The sequence below is a fragment of the Melanerpes formicivorus genome, unplaced genomic scaffold (assembly GCF_026170545.1).
Source record: "Melanerpes formicivorus ecotype bairdi unplaced genomic scaffold, bMelFor1.0.p_v2 SCAF_11, whole genome shotgun sequence".
Classification (NCBI taxonomy): Eukaryota; Metazoa; Chordata; class Aves; order Piciformes; family Picidae; genus Melanerpes; species Melanerpes formicivorus.
This window is the reverse complement of record NW_027142363.1, coordinates 18255719-18275894: the sequence shown is the minus strand read 5'-3', so window position 1 is coordinate 18275894 and position 20176 is coordinate 18255719. Positions and strand designations below refer to the sequence as shown.

At 50.5% G+C, this 20176-nt stretch overlaps 1 protein-coding gene across 1 annotated transcript; it reads left to right on the top strand.

Moving 5' to 3' along the window:
* Positions 1-1151: 1151 nt before the first annotated feature.
* On the top strand, positions 1152-19575 carry RS1 (retinoschisin 1). The gene is given in 7 exon segments (XM_068144733.1): positions 1152-1191; positions 1194-1280; positions 11693-11718; positions 11839-11944; positions 15714-15855; positions 15998-16193; positions 17185-19575. Coding segments are annotated over 7 exon segments (750 nt in total). The 3' UTR covers positions 17338-19575.
* The last annotated feature ends 601 nt before the right edge of the window (positions 19576-20176 follow it).

The window sequence follows — 20176 nt, the reverse complement described above, 5'->3', positions numbered from 1 at the left end:
AGCAGGATGGCTGTGTCCATGCAGTGGGCTGCCTGCAATAACTCACCCTCTCCCTGAGGGTAGATTAAAGTGGGGAAAATGATGGCTTGAGGAGGTAAAACTGCTTGAGGCTGAGCAAAGCAGTGAGCCTCCTTGGCAGACTTGTCACAGTGGTGTCACCTACCTTGGTGAGCCTGGGGTGCGTCAGCACTGGAGGTGTGACTGCAGGTGGATGTTGTTACCTGGCATCTCTTTTATAGGGCATTCCAAATCTGGGAGTATCCAAAGGCAGCTGAGATGAATCCTGCCCAGGGGACCACTTTATCCTTATTTGTGCAGCGTTTCTTGAATGGCTGTAGACCAGAAGACTAGAGACAGCTTTTCCAGCTTCATTCAGCAGCTGGAAATTCGGTGTGATCTCTGCAGTACTTTATCTCTTCCCTGCACATGCAACCCAAGATCTCCTGACACAAAGAAAGCTGCTTCTGAAGCAATTGCTTTCCAAAAGCTCCATTAAAAATCCACTGCTAATTGCACATAATTACCAGAGATTGGAGGAGCAGGTGCAAGATCCCCTGGAATCACTAGCAGTCCCTGTCTTCAACCTTTCACAGTCACTTTAAAATCAAATGGATGTAGCTCTCTTGGATGTAAACTGACTGAGAGGATACTACAGGTAGAACTGTTAGCAAAGGGAGCTTTACTCTTTTGGGTGGGTTTTTTTTGGTGTCGAGATTTTTACAGCTCAGCAAGTGAACAACTGAAATGTTCTATTTCTATTTCATCTACTAATTGCAGTTTTCAGCCTAGTGCAATTATGTTGACTTAGAAGAGCAGCGAGGCCAGGGCAGATTTCTACACACAGCTATTGTCAGGAAAGGCACTGATAGTGTAGAGGTAAATAACTGGGGTGGGAGGTAATTAATACCTACTCCCTACAATGAACAATATATACTAAAGATATAAAGCATTAAGCAGCTGCATTCCTGTGTGGCTTCAAGGTAGGGCTGCACTTGTGTATTTGAACAATCAAATTCACCCTCAGAGTGGCAGTGCCTCAGGACTTTTTACCTTGTAAAAACACACGTGGGGCTTGACAGCAATAGTTGTGTAGTTGGCTTGATGGTGCTTGATACAATCATGAGAATGGAGGAGAGTAAGGTGCTTAGGCAATGCTTAAGTTAATCTCATGCCATCCCAGCAAGCCAAGCAGCAGCTAAGGAGCTATTCCCAAATGAGGCTGGAAAAGATGCGGTTCAAGATGGGAAGCGTCCTGCTGTCTCTCCTTTTCTGGTCCAAAGGTATGCACTTTGCCTCCTGAGAGGCACTTTCAGTTGTTGGAGCAAAACTAGAAGAGGGTGGATTCAGATTGGATGTTAGGAAGAAGTTGTTTCCCATGAGGGTGGTGAGAGACTGGCAGAGGTTGCCCAGGGAGGTGGTGGAAGCCTCCTGCCTGGAGGTGTTTGCAGCCAGGCTGGATGTGGCTGTGAGCAACCTGCTGTAGTGTGAACTGTCCCTGGCCACGGCAGGGGGGTTGGAACTGGATGATCTTTGAGGTCCCCTCCAGCCCTGACAATTCTGTGATTCTATGATTTCTTATTTCATCTACACTTCCTTCCTCTACCAGGGGCTGTGGGGGTACAGAGCAAGCTCTTCTCTACCTTCTCACAGGAGGACAATAATGCAGAGAAAGGCAAAACTGTGGAGGAGCTGAGTAATTTATGTGCATGAGTGAGCAGAGTTCTTGCAGGCTCTATGAATATTCAGCAGTAAAACTGTTTCACCAAATAATTGCAGTGTAAAAAAAAAGTTAAAATATATATTTAAAAAAAAAAATTGCCATATAATTTGTCCAAATAGGATTTTGCAAAGGAAATTGCAGTGCAGCTGAGCCAGTGAGTCAATCATAATGCTGAGTGGGAAAACGAGGTACAGTAGGAAATGAGAGCCTGGTCCTTCGTTAATCAAAACTCTTGATTAATCAAAATGATCCCTTTCTCTAGCAGCAAGACATTGCTGATGGAGACATGCTTTGGTTTAGCAAGTCTCTTAGGTAGTTTGGCCTGGAAATGGCTTCCAAAGGTGTTTTGAGAACAAAAGGCAATCATGAGAAAAGGACAAAAGTATTTCCCTGTCTGAAGGCTTTCAGAAAGCGGCAAATGGTAGCTGGCAAAGAGCTGGAAGAAGCCAGAAAAAGCAGAGTCACAGTCTCCTTCCATTTGAATTAACCCAGCTGTGGAACAAGGAGATTGTTTTCTGGGTTGTGTTTGAGATTTGGGCTCCATGGTGAAGCTGCTATTACCTTAAACAAGGCTGAGTTTGCTCGTGCTCAGTGCTGGGCAGTGTCTGTCAGCATTAATATGTGGCTAGAGACTGTGGGACAGATTTATGACACAGTCCAGCTTTTCCTACAGGGATGTTGAATTCTCAGTGGTTTACTTTGTCTATTTCCAACCCCTCTATCCTTCTCTGTTTCCACTGAATATTTTGATCCACTGAATTTCATGGCTAGGGAATTTTTCCTCAACTAGCCATGCCTTCATTTCATCCTCTCGTGCCTAGCTGTACCCTCATTAATAGGTCTTCCTTTCAATCCTCCAGCAAATACTGCTGCATTCTCCTTATACCTTGTGTCTTTTGCTTCACATGGGAAAGTTACTGGTGCCCAAGCTCTTTTTATCCAGATTCCAATCTTTATTTATTTATTTATTTCCCCAATGGGTGGCATAACTGCAATTAGCCCTTGGAATCAGTTCATACCTTCCTCTGAATCCCTTGCTCTGCTTTTAATAGACACCCACATATCAGGCTATTTTTGGAAAGCCTGCAGTGAAACATTACTTGCAGGATCACTTTGCAGCCATCCCTCCTTCAGTATTTAACTTCTTTGCTTTGCTTTGGGGTCCAAGTGTCCACTTCTGAATAATGAGCAAGCAGCAGCAACCCTTTGCCCAGGACCCTCTCAGGTTCCTGCCTCTCCCACCATGGAGAAGGTGCTGCTAGGTCAGTCCTCCAAGCCACGTGTGCCAAGGCCATAATAAGCTCCTTAGCTGATTTTTCTCTGGCTTAGAGGAGCATCCCCAGCCCCCCTGCCTTGGCTGGGCTTGTGTGTGCTGGGGACACCACCACAGCATCATCATCAGCATATGGTGGAGCAGGCAGGCAGGCTCCTGTGACAGGAGCCTCGGGAGCTGCCAGGCCCCCTCCATATGGTGTGGGGGAACACCCCCAGCCCCGGAGCGACATGAATCTGCTTTTAGCACACTGAATGTGATGTGCCTGCATCACATTCCTCCATCCATGAGCACTACATGTTGAGGCATAAGCACATCTCAGCTGTTTAAGAGTTGGATTTCTTTTTTAACCCTTCTCTGTTTCTTGTGGCTTTGGAAAAAACCCAAACAACAACAACAAAACCCCAAACCCAGCCAAACAACAAAATCAAAGGCCCAAACCTGCCTTCAGCTCACAGTAAATATCATCTTCAGAGCTGTTCTTGGGCATAATCAATGCACCTAATGAAATTACTCTACAGGCAATGTTCTGCATAGCTCTAAGCAGGAAGGAGTAAACATGGCAATGAGATCAGAAATTGCCCAAAGTTTTCACTTTGGGGAAAAAATAATAATATGATAAACATTTTAAGGGTAAAAGGTTGATTATTTTCCAACTATTTAAGTTGTTTCCAAAGATTTTTCTCAACCTTAAAAAAAAACCCTCAATTAAAAAAAACTTGTGGAAACATTATGAAGAGCCAATGAAAGAGAAAGTAATAGGAGATATAACTGCCAGGATTTCAATAGGAGGTTTGTCACCATCCCACAATTACCAGTAAATATTAAAATGAGACAGGAATGAAAATGGAAACCAAATAAAAATCATTCAGGTAAAGAAAAGTAAATGGGAATGAAAAGAATAAACCCATGGGGGAAAAAAATCCACAGTATAAGTGAGAAGAGTACAAGGGAAGAGCTGGTACTGTTCCTCTTGCCTCTGGCTCTGCCCATGCCCATCAGTCATCAGCAGAGATGAATCCTGGCACACTCATGTGTGCTGGAGCAGCTCTGTCCTCCTGAGGGATGCCAGGCTCAGAATAGAGGATGCATTAAGAGGTGCATTCAGAGGAGTGTCCAGCAGATCCAGGAAGGTTTTCCTCCCCCTCTACTCTGCCCTGATGAGACCTCACCTGGAATATTGCATCCAGTTCTGGGCTCTCCAGTTCAGGAGGGACAGGGATCTGCTGGAGAGAGTCCAAGGGAGGGCTACAAGGTTGCTGAAGTGTCTGGAGGACTGCCTGTTGAGTAGAGGCTGAGAGACCCGTGACTGTTTCGTCTGGAGAGAAGACTGGGAGGGGATCTGATCGATATCTGAGGGCTGGGTGTCAGGAAGGAAGGGAACAGGCTCTGCTCAGTTGCACCCTGGGATAGGACAAGGGGCAATGGATGTAAATTCCAGCACAGGAGGTTCCAGCTCAACATGAGGAGGAACTTCTTCACTGTGAGCATCACAGAACATTGGAACAGACTGCCCAAAGAGGTTGTGAAGTCTCCTCTGGAGACTTTCAAGCCCCATCTGGATGTGTTCCTGAGTGACCTGTGCTGGATTCTATGGTCCTGCTCTGGCAGGGAGTTGGACTGGAAGATTTCCAGAGGTCCCTTCCAACCCCTAACATCCTGTGAACCTGTGATCCTATGATATCATCTCCTAGGGAAACAGGCTGAGCTGTTGGCTCAGTGAAGCCTTAGGTGATGAGGGGCCCTGGATGAATACCCTGATTCCACCAGGCCAGCCTAGCTCCCAGAATCTTTTGTGGGACACAGATTGGCATATGCCCTGGAATAGATCTCTGCCTGCCAGCATAGCTCCCAAGGACCATTTTTAGAAATGGTTAGAAATGAAGACACTGTTTCAATCATAGACTCCTAGAATGGCTCAGGTTGGAAGGGACCTCAGAGATCATCTACTCCAATCTGCCTGCCATGGGTAGGGACACCTCTCAACTTGACTCAGCTGCTCAAGGTCTCATCCAACCTGGCCTTCAACACCCCCAGGCAGGAGGCAGCCATAACCTCCCTGGGCAGCCTGGGGCAGACTCTCACCACCCTCACACTGAACAGCTTCTTCCTCAGCTCCATTCTAACCCTGCTCTGTCTCATCTCCATACCATTCCCCCTTGTTCTGCCTCTAAACACCCTCAGCAAAAGTCTCTCTGCAGCCTTCCTGCAGGATCCCTTCAGCTCCTGGCAGGAGGCTCTAAGGTGCCCCTGGAGCCTTCTCTTCTGCAGGCTGAACACCCCCAGCTCCCTCAGCCTGTGCTCACAGCAGAGCTGCTCCAGCCCTTGGACCATCTTTGTGGCCCAATATGGTCCCATGGAGCCTGCTCAGCATGGCCATGGAAAAATCCCTGAGGGAAAACCAACAAAAGCAATCACAGAGCAACTGTGTGAGGGGACTACACCTGCCAAGGGGACCTGGAGACTGGCCATGACTGCAGCATGGGTCCCTGGGGCCATCACCACTGGTGCAGGGGCAAGGAGAGATGGGCAAAATGCGATCTGTGATGGTGGCCTGGCATGTCACAGCTTCCCTAGTTGTGCCTTGCTACTGAGGCTGGTGCAGCCTGATGTGAGTCACCTCGCTTGCCTGGCACCATTTCCAGGGCTAGGATGCAAAAATAGCCTGGGTTAATAATAGAGCAACCCACACAGTAGCACCCAGTGGGCACAGAGCTGCTGCAAGGCTTTTGGCAGTGTCTTGGCCCTCTGTGTTTCCTGCAGACCACCTCACCCAGCTCTGCTTCATGATGTTCTTCAGTGCAGGGCTGAAGGAATGCAGCGATGGCAGCATGATAAAGCCAGTGCTGTTCATTCCTCGCACCTCTTCCATTCCTGTGACAGTTTTCTGGGGCTCCAGTCCTATTTTTCTGTCTGTTTTTAAAGCTGTTTTCCTTGCCCCATGGCCGGCCCACCCGTGCAGAAGGGAAGCAGCAGGAGCTTCCACACCAGGAAAGAGCTGAGTCGTGGAGGGAGTGGGAAGAGCAGAGCAGAGAGTTTTGTTTGTCTCTCTCAGATCTGTTCAACTGAGGTGCTGCTTGCAGAGCTGAGAGGCTGAAGGAACTATTTTCCAGCTGAAGCTTCTAGGCCACCTACATATGATGTAGGTAGTAGTCAACAAGCAGCCAAAGTCATGACAGTTTCCTACACACTTGGCCTGCAGTGCTGAGGTTTATGTCAACTTTTCCTGACTTCTACTCTCTGCATATTTTATGTACCTGTACAGTGCTCTTGTAGATCTGTCACTGATTCTAGCTATCCTTTAAAATTGGTGGCTTGCTGTTGTGGCTCTGTGGTCAGGGTATAGAATTGTCAAGGTTGGAAGGGACCTCAAGGATTATCCAGTTCCAACTGCCCTGCCATGGGCAGGGACTCCTCACACTACATCATATCCATATGATTTCTCATAGTTGACCTCATTGGAATGTGCTCAGCCTGTGGGGGTCTTATTTCTGCCCACTCTTGACCTTTCTCCTTCCTTGCTCTTCCTCAGCCGTGTTCTTAATGACCACACAAATGTTCTGTTTCATGTTACCTCTTCCTCTCATTAAAACATGAGCAGCTGAGCCTCCTTGCTACTGCTTGTCCCAGCTAGTCACAAGTTGTGGATGCTGCTTTGTCCCATTTCCACCCTGGGAAACCTGTGTCCCACATGTCCTGGCATTGCAGGGCTGCCTTTGCCAGCTCTTTTCCTTCTCTTCCAAACCTGGGCTGGTCCCTAAATGGGGCTATCCCAGGGCCCATGCTGCAGCCCAGACCCAGCAGTACAGGCACTCTGGGGGACAAGCATCCTCTGGTGCTTGCCCAAGCCCTGGTTCCTAAATCCTGTGCTGCAGAGTGGCTACCAGGATAGGCTGGGGAGTGACCTGTGGAAAGCAGTGCAAGGGAAAGGCACCTGAGGGTCTTGGTGGACAGAAAGCTGCCCCTGAGCCAGCAATGTACCCTTGTAGCCAAGAAGGCCAAGGGCATCCTGGGGTGGATTAGAAGGGCTGTGGTTAGCAGGTCAAGATTGGTTCTGCTCCCACTCTGCTCTGTCCTGGTGAGGCCTCATATGGAATATTGTGTTTAGTTTTGGGCCTCTCAGGTCAAGAAGGACCTCAGGGAAGTCCTTGAGAGTCCATCCCAGGGCCCCCAAGATGCTGTAGGCAGGGGAACATCTCCTTGTGAGGCCAGGCTGAGGCAGCTGGGGCTTGGAGCTTGGAGCAGATGAGCCTGAGGGCTGCCCTCAGTGCTGGGGATCAAGATACAGAGTACAGAATCACAGGATTAACCAGTTTGGAAAGGACCTTCGAGATCATCAAGTCCAACCTATCACCCAACACCATCTAATCAACTAACCCATGGCACTAACCCATCTAGGCTCTTTTTAAACACTTCCAGTGATGGTTACTGCACCACCTCCCTGGGCAGCCAATTCCAATGTGCATGGATGGAGCCAGGCTCTTCTCAGGGATGTCCAAGGACAGTACAAGGGGCACTGGGTGCCAGCAGCCTGGAGCAGGCTGCCCAGAGAGGTTGTGGAGTCTCCTTCTCTGGAGCCATTGTAAAGCCAGCTGGATGTGTTGCTGTGTGAGCTGCCCTGGGTGCTCTGGCAGGGGGCTTGGACTGGATGCTCTCTGGAGCTCCCTTCCAACCCCTAACATTCTGTGCTTCTGTGTGGTCTGTGCACAGCAGCACATTGGACTCACCATGCTGCAGGGTGGGATGGGGGGACAGGAAAGGGCTCTTCCTTATCTCCCTGACTCTGTCAAACACACAGAGATAATAATTTGCTTCACTGAGCTGATTGTTTGCTAAGTGTCCTGGGGCACTGTGGGGGCTGGAAATGGCCTCTTTCAGTTTGGTTTTGGTGTTTTTTTCAGTCCTGTACTTTTCAAACAACAGTCCCTGGCAGCTGTGCAGGACTTCTGCCCCTGCCACGAATTGCAGCAATTGGTTCTGTCTGACCTACAATTACCAATTATCTTTGTAACCTTCCTGGAAGGCAAACAGGCTGGCTGTAAAAGCAGGCTGCCCATTACAATGGGGGACTATTGGCAGCCAGCTTTCCTCTTCATTTCCTTTGTAGGGCAGGGCCTGTCACAGCTGTAAACACACCAATATATCAATTACTACTTTTTCCAGCTGACTACAGACAAGGGCATCTTTTCCTCTCCTTTCCTCTCCTGATGCCAGGGGTTATCAGGCTATGCTGCTCAGCCAGGATGTTTGGCCCCTTCACTGTCATGCCCACCCCAGGCTTTGCCTGCTGATCCCCTGTGCTGCAGGCTATGGTTGAGCTGCTGATGGGAATGAGCCTGTAGCAGTTAACCTCTTCTAGCTGAAAAAGGCAAACCTGATCTCGTTTGAGATGTTTAAACCAATGAGCCATGCAGTGAAGGCTGGAGGTCTCTAGTGCAGCAAGGCCAGCCAGAGGGGGCAGTCCTGCCATGGCACTGCTTCTGCACCACTGCCTGTTGCAAGGCTGATCCAACAACACAGTACATTGAAAACAGGGCTTTTGTGCTGGAAATTCATCTCCTTGCTTGATTTGCAGCAGTGTCTTCTGGCAGACAACTTTTAAAACCCTAAAAGTCACTTTTGTAGCTCTGGAGCAGGCATGACTGGCTGAGGGCAGCCACCCAAGCAGCACCAGGGCAACCCAGGCAGGAGGGTTTGTTGCTGGGGGCTAAGGTGGTGTTACCATACCTCCACCCACCTGAAAAGGATTCCTTCTCTCCCTGTTGTTTCACTCTTAGCTATTGGCTTTCCAGCTACTTGTGTCCATGATGTGCCCAGTGTTGATCCTGGATCTCAAACAGATCCAAAGCAATGTCCTATACATCAGCCTGGTACTCACATCCCCTTCTCCAACTGTTGGCATGTGGTGCCATAAGAGTAGGCTTCACCAAAGCTCCTCTTGCTTGGCAATGGTACCTGACACAGAGGTAAGTGAGCTGCTGCGATGCACTGGAAGAGAGAAGGATTTTGTTTCTGTACAAAATACATTCATTCAGTAGCTTGTTTACTAGCTTTGCTCCATAGCCCTTAAAGGCCAAGGCAAGGATTCAGGCAGCTTTGCTTTTACCTCTGTGTGGCTCCACTTGACAGGTCACTGCCAGGCGCGAGTGCATTTAACTGCCAGGAGGGAAACGGGAAATGCCCCACAAAAAGCTTTCTGCAGAAGTCAGTCTTCTGGAGGTGAAAATAAAGAGGTTAAGAACCTCTTTATGTGTAGCAAGCAACACATCTCTACATGAACTACATAACACATTAACTACAGCACAGGAGGTTCCACCTCAACATGAGGAGGAACTTCACTGTGAGGCTGCCAGAGCCCTGGAGCAGGCTGCCCAGAGAGGTTGTGGAGTCTCCTTCTCTGGAGCCCTTCCAGCCCTGTCTGGATGTGTTCCTGTGTGACCTGTGCTGGATTCTCTGCTCCTACTCTGCAGGGGGGTTGGACTTGATGATCTCCAGAGGTCCCTTCCAATCCCCAACATCCTGTGATCCTACATGAAACCTGAATGCCTGCAGAGTGGAGGAGCCAGGCCTGGTGGGTGGGGAGGCATGGCTGGCTGTGCTGGCTGGGGAGCCAGGCTCCCAAATTCTAGGGTAGCTAGGAGCAGGGCACCCATTCTGCTGGCATGGGCGGGAGGGACAGGAGAGGTGCCTGCCAGTATGACCCCCATGCCCCCAGTGCCAGTGATGCTCCAACACTGGCATCATGAGAGCATAAGGAGGGCAGGAGATGCACTGCAGTTTCTATTGGCAAAGGCAGGACAGTTTAGATAGTTGATAATGGTCTGGTTTGTATTTATCTGACGAGAGGCAGCACCCTCATGCTGTGTGGGTCACAAGAAGGAGGTAGCAATGTCCTGCATGGCATGGGGCTTGCAGCTTGGCTGGACAACATCTGTGCTGGGCAAGGTGGAGAATGGTGGTGTGCTCAGTCCCTGGCCTACACTTTCCAGGCCAGATCTGGACACAAGCATCCACATTTCCCTGCAGAGCTCCATGGAGTCTGGGTGCTCATTGCCTCCCTCTTGGGCCTAGCTAAAACCCACATCTTTTTATTTTAGCCCAGGGCCCATGCCTTGAGTGGTTAAGTTCCTGATGCCAGAAAGGACAGTTTTACAAATTCCTTTCTCATTTTCTTTATTTCTGGGCTCTGTCTTGATACACCCAGGCTCAGTGTGACATTCAGGGAGCAGTGGCATTTCAGGAATAAGCAGAGCTCTGTGTTGCAGGTTTTTGTTGGTTGTTTTTTGGTTTTTTTTCAGCTGATTATAATTGCAGAGTGTTAGGGAGTCTGCTGAGATGAAGCTTGCTGTAGAAATGTGAGCTGGAAATTCCCAGCATCAGCTGGGGCTTCCTAGGCTCAGCAAAGTGGCAGCATAGGAATGAATAAATCATAACTGGCTTTCAGTGAATAATTCAGAGTCTAAGTCACTTGGTGAAAAAATTCCTCTTTTCTTAGTCACAAAACCTCTGTTTGGAGCTGGCTGCTTTCTCCTGGCTCCTGCATGCAAGTTTTGGTCCTTAGAGGCTTGCTAATTCCCTGCTGGCATTGGAAACGTGGTGTCTGGCATCTGATTTGTGTGGATGAGTTACCAGCAGCCATGGGACTACTTAAAACAAAGCTATATTTTTGGAGCAAAACTAGAAGTGGAGAGATTCAGATTGGATGTTAGGAAGAAGTTGTTCCCCATGAGGGTGGTGAGAGCCTGGCAGAGGTTGCCCAGGGAGGTGGTGGAAGCCTCCTGCCTGGAGGTGTTTGCAGCCCGGCTGGATGTGGCTGTGAGCAACCTGCTGTAGTGTGAGGTGTCCCTGGCCATGGCAGGGGGGTTGGAACTGCTTCTTGAGGTCCCTTCCAACCCTGACAACTCTAGGACCCTATGATTGTCATAGCTGTCTGGGCACTCTTCTGGCAGTCCAAATGCAATGAAGGTAGCTTGCTTTGGAAGCAGGAGAGACCTTTCAGCAAGAAAATGGCTCAAAAAAAAAAGCCATTGCTTAGTGACAGGCAGGAGGTAAAGCAGGTCAGGTGTTACAAAAACAGCAGCTCTTCCCCCATGGCCACAAAACCTGCTCTGCTCTAAGAAAGGGAGGGAAAAAGGCATTCTTGTATGGCTTGGAAAGGCTTATTTGCATTTTGTTTACATCCATCCTGTCCAGAGGGAGTGATTTCAGGCCAGGTACTCTGCAGGCTGCCCCATCCCCTGAAAGGCACCAGTGATTTGCAGCAGTGCCAGGCTAGGATTACACCTTTGGGGTTAATGAGCTCACACGTTTTAAGAGCAAAATGGGAAAGGGAAAACATGGGGCAGGGAGACAGCAAAAAAAAATAAAAGGACAGAGGATTTATGAGATGTAAGGCAGCAGAGGCTGAGGGGGCAGGTGTGGGCTTCTTTTCAGCATGTTTCAGGTGTGTAGGATCAAAAAGAGGAGAGGCCAAAGCATCAATAATAAAATACAATGGAGGAGCAGTGTCTTGTTCCTGCCCACATCCTCTTGCTTTCTCTTGGCAGTCAGCTTGGGGAAACACCATAGAATCCTCAGCTCGTGATTTATTCATCCCCAGCTCAGGAGTAACTGTTTAATGCATTTCCTGATGTTTGCCTGCAGCATATTTGTTCCTGATCTCTCTCTCTCTCTTCTTCCCTCCATGCCTGCTAACCTAGCTGTGATGGCCCTCTCCCCAGGAGAGGTAAGTCTCTTCAGCTGGTTTGGTGGCCCCCTCAAGCCTTCTTCAGGACCCAGACTCAGCCACTGTCAATGCCTATGCTGATTTATGACTGCTTTGGGGTTTTTTTTGCCTTCCCTTTAGGATGAGAGACTGGAGCTGTGGCACAGCAAGGCTTGCAAATGTGATTGCCAAGGAGGTCCTAACTCGGTGTGGTCCAGTGGGTCTAACAGCTTAGAGTGCATGCCAGGTAAAGGGCTTCAAGCCATGGCGATTGCCCATTGGAATGTGCTGCCCAGGGAGGGGGTGGGGATCAACGTCTCTGGAGGTGTTTAAGAGGAAACTGGATGAGGCACTCAGTGCCATGGTCTGGTTGATTAGATAGGGTTGGGTGATTTGTTGGACTTGATGATCTTGGAGGTCTCTTCCAACCTGGTTGACTCTGTGATTCCTCAGCAGCTTCCCTGCTGCACCCTTGGCTGCAGAGGTGCCCTGGTCCAGCAGTACCTGTCCCAAACCCAGCTGCTGGGGCAGCAGCACTGATGAGAAGTGTGGTGTGACCCTGCACCCTCTGGCAGAGGAGCAGTAGCAACAGGAGCCATGCTTAGGCCTCAGGAGCTCAACCAGGGTGGCCCAGGATGGCCACTGCCGGAAGGCATTTGCCTGCCCTGTCCCTAGAGTCCTCAGCACTGATGCTCCCAGAAACTGCCTGGGGCAGCTACCACCATTTACTGTAGGAAACTTTTGTCCCACCTAGACTTGCTGCAGGTAAGCCTGTGACATCTTCTCTCTCCAGGGGTCAGGAAAACAGTTTGTTCTTTCTCTGAGGTCTATTTTCAAACAGTAGAAGACCATAGCTGTGTTTCCTTTGTTTTCTCTGGGCTGCCCCTGCCCAGCTCCTTCAACCATGCCTCACAGATCATGTTTAATAGGTTTCTGAGCAAGCTTTTCCCTCATCATTCTCTGCAGCTTCCATATTGCCCCTGACATACTACCCCTAGCAAGGCTTTATCAGTTCTCAGCTAATACTCAGGTTTAGCTCAAGTGTCCCACAGAAGCTGAACTCATTCAGGCCTCTGACACACAGATGTTCAGAGGTGTCCACCCCCTCTGGAGATGGGTGCTGAAAATGTTACCTGCCTGATGCCCACTAGTAAGCACACCTTCCCAGCGCCTGCAAGAGGATGTGCAACAACTTGAGGTGTGCTTTATTGATGCTGGGTTCCTCATGGAAGATACATGGGAGAATCAGTCACCCCAGCACTCAGCATTTGGAGTAGCTGAAGGTGGAGGAAGAATTACATCAGTTACCCTGGAAGAACATCCACAACCTCTCTGGCCAAACTGCAGCAGTGTCTTATCATCCACATTGTAAAGTATTTCTTCCTTATGTCCACTCTAAGCCTACCCTCTTTCCATTTAAAACCACTATGAAGGGCAGGGCAGGGCAGGGAAGGGAAGGGAATGACATGAGGTTTGCTTGATCCATCCCTGGCTGAGAGGAGTGAGAGGAGTGTGAGAGGAGTGGCTCTGGGTTTGCTGGCCAGGCTAGGTGTGAGAGGTGCTCTCTCTCATTATGTAGGTGGGTAATGAATCACAGAATGTTAGAGGTTGGAAGGGATCTCCAGAGGTCATCCAGTCCAACCCCCCTGCCAGAGCAGGAGCACCCAGGGTAGTCTGCACAGGAATGCATCCAGGTGGGTTTGGAAAGTCTCCAGAGAAAGAGACTACACAATCTCTCTGGGCAGCCTGTTACAGGGTTCTGTCACCCCCACTGTAAAGAAGTTTCTCCTCAAGTTGAGGTGAAACCTTCTGTGTTCAAGTTTGTGTCCATTGTTCCTTGGCTTATTATTGTGCACCACCCAAAAGAGCTTGGCCCCCTCCACTTGACCCCCACCCCTCAGATATTGATAGACATTGATCAGATCCCCTCTCAGTAATGAATACACCTTCCTCCACTAATGAAGGCTGCTCTCCTCAGTAGTGAACACTGTCACCATCTCTCTCAGCTGTGCCTCCCCAGGCAGGGGAGTTTTGCTCTCTCCTCGCCCAGCCCAGCCAGCACGCTGTGCTCTGGTGTCTCTGCTGCCTGGGGATGGTTTGCAGAGCAGCCATGCTGAGATGCTGCAGAGCTGTCTCTGGCATTGCCAAAAGGGAGCAGCCATCCTCATGACCACTGCAGAAGTTGTGTCTGGGTTAGCAGTAAGGGCATTACATGGCTCAGCCAATGTGGCTGAGTGGGCCCCAGGTGTCTGTTCTGTGTGTCCCTGAGCATGGTGCAGGCAGGCACATGCCAGAAGGTGACCTGCTAATTGCATTATGGTTGTGTGGTCTGCAGATTAGTGTTGCTAAAAGTGAAGTTATGTGGTGTTGAAGGTAAGCCTGCCAAGTAGTAAACATGCAGGGCCACCCCAGCCCAGCCACCCTTTTGCACACAGGAGGGGAGCATGGGATCACAGGCTCACAGGATGTTAAGGGTGGGAAGGGATCTCAGGAGACCATCAAGTCCAATCCTCTGCCAGAGCAGGACCACAGAATCCAGCACAGGTCACACAGGAACACATCCAGATGGGGGCTGGAAAGTCTCCAGAGAAGGAGACTCCACAGCCTCTCTGGGCAGCCTGCTCCAGTGCCCTGTGAGTCTCACAGTGAAGAAGTTCCTCCTCATGTTGAGGTGGAACCTCCTGTGCTGGAGTTTCTATCCATTGCCCCTTGTTTTAACCTGCTGGAAAACCTGATGTTTCCATGCCTGGAGGAAGGCAGGACAGTGACTGTGTGCATTTGTAGGGGGGAAAAACCAACATGTTAATGAGGTACCAACAACACAAATATGTTAATGAGATATTGATGCATATGACATCAGCCTAGTGGAGCTTGCTAATGAGACATTGACTGCATGGCCACAGTGCTAAAGGGCTGCACTGGAAAGGCTGCAGTCATGCCAAGCCCTGGGTGCCTGCATGTTGATAATTTTTGGTCAGTCAGGCATGGCTAAGGTGAGGAGATGTCCTCTTGACATGTGAAGCTGTGATCCAGCACCCTCCTGGGACAGAACTTGTTCCTTACATCCAATCTCAGTCTGCTCTGCTCTCGTTTCAAACCACTGTCCCTGCTCCTGCCCCTGCAGGCCTTTGCAAACAGTTCCTCTGCAGCCTTCTTGTAGCCCATTCAGGACCTGGCAGGCTGCTCTGAGGTCTGCCTGGAGCCTCCAGGATGCACACCCCCAGCTCCCTCAGCCTGTCCTTGCAAGAGAGCTGCTCCAGTCCCCCAGTCATTTTCATGGCCCTCCCCTGGACCTGCTTCATCAGGTCCATGTCTCTCTTGTGCTGGGGGCTCCAGAGTTGGACACAGAACTCCAGGTGAGGTGTTACCAGAATAGAGTAAAATATTTCTTTACCTGGTAGTTTTGCAGCCAGCAGGAGTCTTGCTGAGCTTCTCATTGTTGTAAAAGACAGCTGTGAAGTCAGGTTTGGTTGCCTGAAGATCAGAGCAGGCTCAAGCCATTTTGCACTGCACCCATAGCCACAGATCAGGACAGTTAATGAATGACAGAATCACAGCAACATTCAGGTTGGGAAAGACCCTCAGGATCACCAAGTCCCATGAAGTAGCACAAGAAAAGCCAGGCCAGGCATTTCTCAAGGACCTGGCAGAATCTGACAGCCTGGAGGCTAGATCCACATTGATGGATCCAGTCTGGATCTGCTTCCACGTGCTTGCAAGTAGGAGCTTTGGACTGCAACATTTGAGTAAAACCTTCCCCCCAGAATACTGCAGACAGGACAGGGTTAGGGAGTTTGGGAGAGGAGAGAGAAATTCACGTGAGAGAAGGGATAGAAATGAAGATCACATGGCCCCTGGGCAGCAAACACTGCAGGGGTTGTGGTCCAGGTTTAAGGGCATCCCCAGTACGCTGGCCAAGTAAAAGAGGGAGCAGTGAAAGCACAGGGCACGTCACCAAGAGCACCAACACACCCAGGGAACAGGGCCCTTCATGTATTTTTCCCTTTGCTCTGCAGAGTGCCCCTACCACAAGCCCCTTGGCTTCGAGTCTGGTGCTGTCACCCCTGACCAGATCAGCTGCTCCAACCCTGAGCAGTACACTGGCTGGTACTCCTCCTGGACAGCCAACAAGGCTCGCCTCAACGGCCAAGGCTTTGGGTGAGTCCAAAAATCCCTCCCTAAGGCCTTCTCTGGGCGGGAGGTGAAGTGCTGGGGGACCCCTGGCAGCTTGGAGTCTGTATGGTCTGCCCCAGAGGGCAGTGCTGGGAGAGACGTAAGGGGGCTGGTCCTGTGTCCCCAGGTGTGCATGGCTCTCCAAGTACCAGGACAATGGGCAGTGGCTGCAGATAGACCTGAAGGAGGTGAAGGTGATCTCGGGGATCCTGACGCAGGGGCGCTGTGACGCTGACGAGTGGATGACCAAGTACAGCATGCAGTACCGCACTGACGAGAGCCTCAACTGGGTCTACTACAAGGACCAGACCGGCAACAACCGGGTCAGTGGGCTTGATGCTTTGGCCATGGGTGGAGGCGTGGTGCATCTGTGACAGGAACACATCAGGGACTGGGGGGGAGCTGCCCCAAGGGAAGTCATAGAATCAGAGAAGCATAGAATGGTGGAAGGGACCTCCAAGGGTCATCCAGTCTAAGCTCCCTGCAGTTAGCAGGGACTTCCCCAACTAGATCAGGCTGCCCAGAGCCCCCTTGAGCCTAACCTTGAATATCTCCAAGGAAGGGACCTCAACCACCTCCCTGGGCAACCTGTTCCAGTGTCTCACCACCTTCATGGGGAACAACTTCTTCCTAACATCCAATCTGAATCCACCAACTTCTAGTTTTGCTCCATTCCCCCTAGTCCTGTCACTACCTGACACCCCCAAAAAGTCCCTCAGCTTTCTTGTACTTCAGATATTGGGAGGCCGCAATAAAGTCTCCTTGGAGCCTTCTCTTCTCCAGACTGAACAGCCCAAACTCACTCAGTCTGTCTCCATAGGAGAGGTGCGAGCTACTCAGGAGATCCAGTCAGTGTGACAATTGTCTGCATCTGGTTATTTCATCAGGAACAAGTTCTGCACCATGAGGATGCTGGAACACTGCAACAGGTTGCCCAAGGAGGTGGTTGGGACCCCATCCCTGGAGATATTCAGACTGAGGCTGGACAGGGCTCTGGGCAACCTACTCTAGTGGAGGATGTCCCTGCTGAGTGCAGGGGGTTGGACTGGATCACCTTTGGAGGTCCCTTCCAACCCAAACCATTCTGTGATTTACAAAAACCCCAACTTTTACTTTGGGGGTGAAGGAGCAGAGCAACCTCCTCCTCCTCCCTCTGCTCTACGCAGGCACCTTCGGCTCACAGTGTCACAGTACAGCAGAGGTTGGAAAGGACTTCAAGAGACCATCCAGTCAGACCCCCCTGCCAAAGCAGGAATTCGGGGGGGCCAGGATTTCTCAGCCGCCTGCCCACCTTGCTGCCACCTCTGTCCCCAGGTGTTCTACGGCAACTCGGACCGCTCCTCGTCGGTGCAGAACCTGCTGCGGCCTCCCATCGTGGCTCGCTACATCCGGCTGATCCCGCTGGGCTGGCACGTGCGCATCGCCATCCGCATGGAGCTGCTCGAGTGCTTGCCCAAGTGCGGCTGAGCCCTGCCTGCCTCCCGGGGACGCCTGCCTGCCTGTCCCCAAGCCTGCCCACAGGCCTGTCCCCAGGCCTGCCCGAAGTCCTACCCACAGCCTGCCCCAAGGCTTGCCCAAAGCCCTACCCTCAGCCTGCCCACAGCCTGCCCCAAGGATTGCCCCAAGTCCTGCCCACAGGCCTGCCCGAAGTCCTACCCACAGCCTGCCCCAAGGCTTGCCCAAAGTCCTGCCCACAGCCTGCCCCAAGGCTTGCTCAAAGTCCTACCCTCAGCCTGCCCACAGGCCTGCCCCAACGATTGCCCCAAGTCCTGCCCACAGGCCTGCCCGAAGTCCTACCCACAGCCTGCCCCAAGGCTTGCCCAAAGTCCTGCCCACAGCCTGCCCCAAGGCTTGCTCAAAGTCCTACCCTCAGCCTGCCCACAGGCCTGCCCCAACGATTGCCCCAAGTCCTGCCCACAGGCCTGCCTGCAGGTCTGCCGCAAGGCTTGCCCAAAGTCCTACCCACAGCCTGCCCGCAGGCCTGCCCCAGGTCTGCCCCAAGTCCTGCCCCCAAATTCCTGCCCACAGAAATGTCCCAAGACTTGCCCACAGGCCTGCCCAAAGTCCTACCCACAGGTCTGCTCACAGGCCTACCCACAGGCTTGCCCACAGGTCTGCTCACAGGCCTACCCACAGGCCTGCCCAAAGTCCTACCCACAGGTCTGCTCACAGGCGTACCCACAGCCGGCTCACAGGTCTGCCCAAAGTCCTACCTGCAGGCCTGCCCAGGGAAGGGCTGTCCTCAATAAAATGTTTCTTCACACCATGCCTGCTGGTACAGCTGAACCCTGCGGGGAGGCTGAGGGGTGTCTGCAGGGCACCCCTAGGGGAAGGCAGGAGGTTGTAGCTCACGGAGGTGAAGTCCTTCTGGGCTAGGTAAGGTGTAACTAACTGGCATCAGTGTATTTCACAGCTCCTTGGCTTCCTGTCTTGCCCTGTCCTTTGCCTCTGTCTGCTTCTCCAGCTTGCATGAGGAAGGGACCTGCTTCTGTGTTCATCCGAGTGAGCTCTAAATGGTTCCTGTTAAAGCAGGAGCTTCAGTTCTGATCCCAGCTGTGCTAAATGACCTCTGGAAATTCACTCAACCTCTCCCTCTTATGTAAAAAGAGATGGGTGCTGAGAGGCTTAATTAATTTAGTGGTCCTAAAATGCTTTTTAGAGTTAGACTTGACTTACACCTCTGCACAAACACAGTGTCCTGGAGTAACAGTGCAGCTGAGGTCCTTGTGGAAGCAGCCAAAACACAATGGCAAAATTATAAAGCTTTTCCTCACAAAGTTGAATTTTTCTTAGCCTATCACTAATCACTTTGCTGGCACAGATGCCTCCAATCACCATCACCTAGAACAGAGCCAGCAACTGAGGTTCCACAGCCTCTCTGGACAGCCTGTTCCAGGGCTCCATCACCCTCACTGTAAAGAAGATTCTTCTCACATTGAGGTGAAACCTTCCATGTTCAAGCATGTACCTGTTCCTTGGCTTATTACTGTGTGTCACCCAAAAGAGTTTGGCCCCCTCCACTTGACACCCACCCCTCAGATATTGATAAACATTGATCAGATCCTCTCTCAGTCCTCTCCAGACTAAACAGCCCCAGGGCTCTCAGTCTCTCTTCACAGGGGAGATGCTGAAGTCCCTTCATCATCATTGTGGCTCTCTGTTGGACTCTCTCCAGCAGGTCTCTGTCTCTCTTGAGCTGGGGAGCCCAAAACTGGGCACAGTACTCCAGGAGTGGTCTCAGCTGGGCAGAGTAGAGGGGGAGAAGAACCTCCCTAAACCTGTGCTCCTGTGGAAGTGTCAGGCCTGCAGACAGACACAAACTGACTTCTCAGGTGGGCAGTCACCCAGGACCTGGCAGCAACCTGTTGGGCAGAAGAGTCCTGGATCTGGTTCTGACCCCTTCTGCTCATCTTGGGAGGTGCTCTGGAGGAGAGATGTTCAGGAATGAGATCAGCTGCCATCAGCAATGCCAGTGTTCTAGTGCAAAATCTGCATTTTTATTAAAGACATTATTTTGGAAGGCCCATTCAAAAATACATTGTGCTCAGTAAAAATTAAACCATTTCCATGCTGAGAATTAAGGTTACCACAGGAATTTTTTTTTGTCCCTTTTTTTTGTTTTGTTTTTCTTTCTTTTTTTCCCCTCCTCTTTTAGAATATTTACAGCAATGATAGAAATTGTACAGAAGTTAAGAATGGAATACATGCCCCCCCCCCCCCAAAAAAAAACCCACCCCAAGTTTTGGTTAAAGGTGTATATACCAACGACATGATACAAAGGGGTTGTATACAAACACTTTACAAATGGTTCCTTTAACTTGCATGGAGTCAGCCTTAAATATCCAACACAGGTGAAAAGCAATTGGTAATTCCAGGATTGAAACAAACAAAAGAAAAAGGTTAACACCACATCACATCCCTTCCACAACAGAAAGCATGGTAGACCTCCAAGGCTGTGTGCCTCAAGGCTTCTAGGAGCTGTTGAAATCAAACCAAAAAACAACATGTGGGGAACCTTCTAGCCATACATTTAGAAGCTTGGGAAACTACCTTCCCAGCCTGTTAATTTGGGCAGATTGTGATCAAAGATCACAGTTTTCCTCACCCTCCTTCTTTCCTTCTTCCTCTCAAACCACACAAATTCAGAATCTGTGATCAAAGATCACACTTTTCCTAACCCTCCTTCTTTCCTTCCAACCAACACAAACTCAGAATCTGTGATCACAGATCACATTTTTCCTAACCCTTGTCCTTTCCTTCTTCCTCTCAACCAACACAAACTCAGAATCTGTGATCACAGATCACA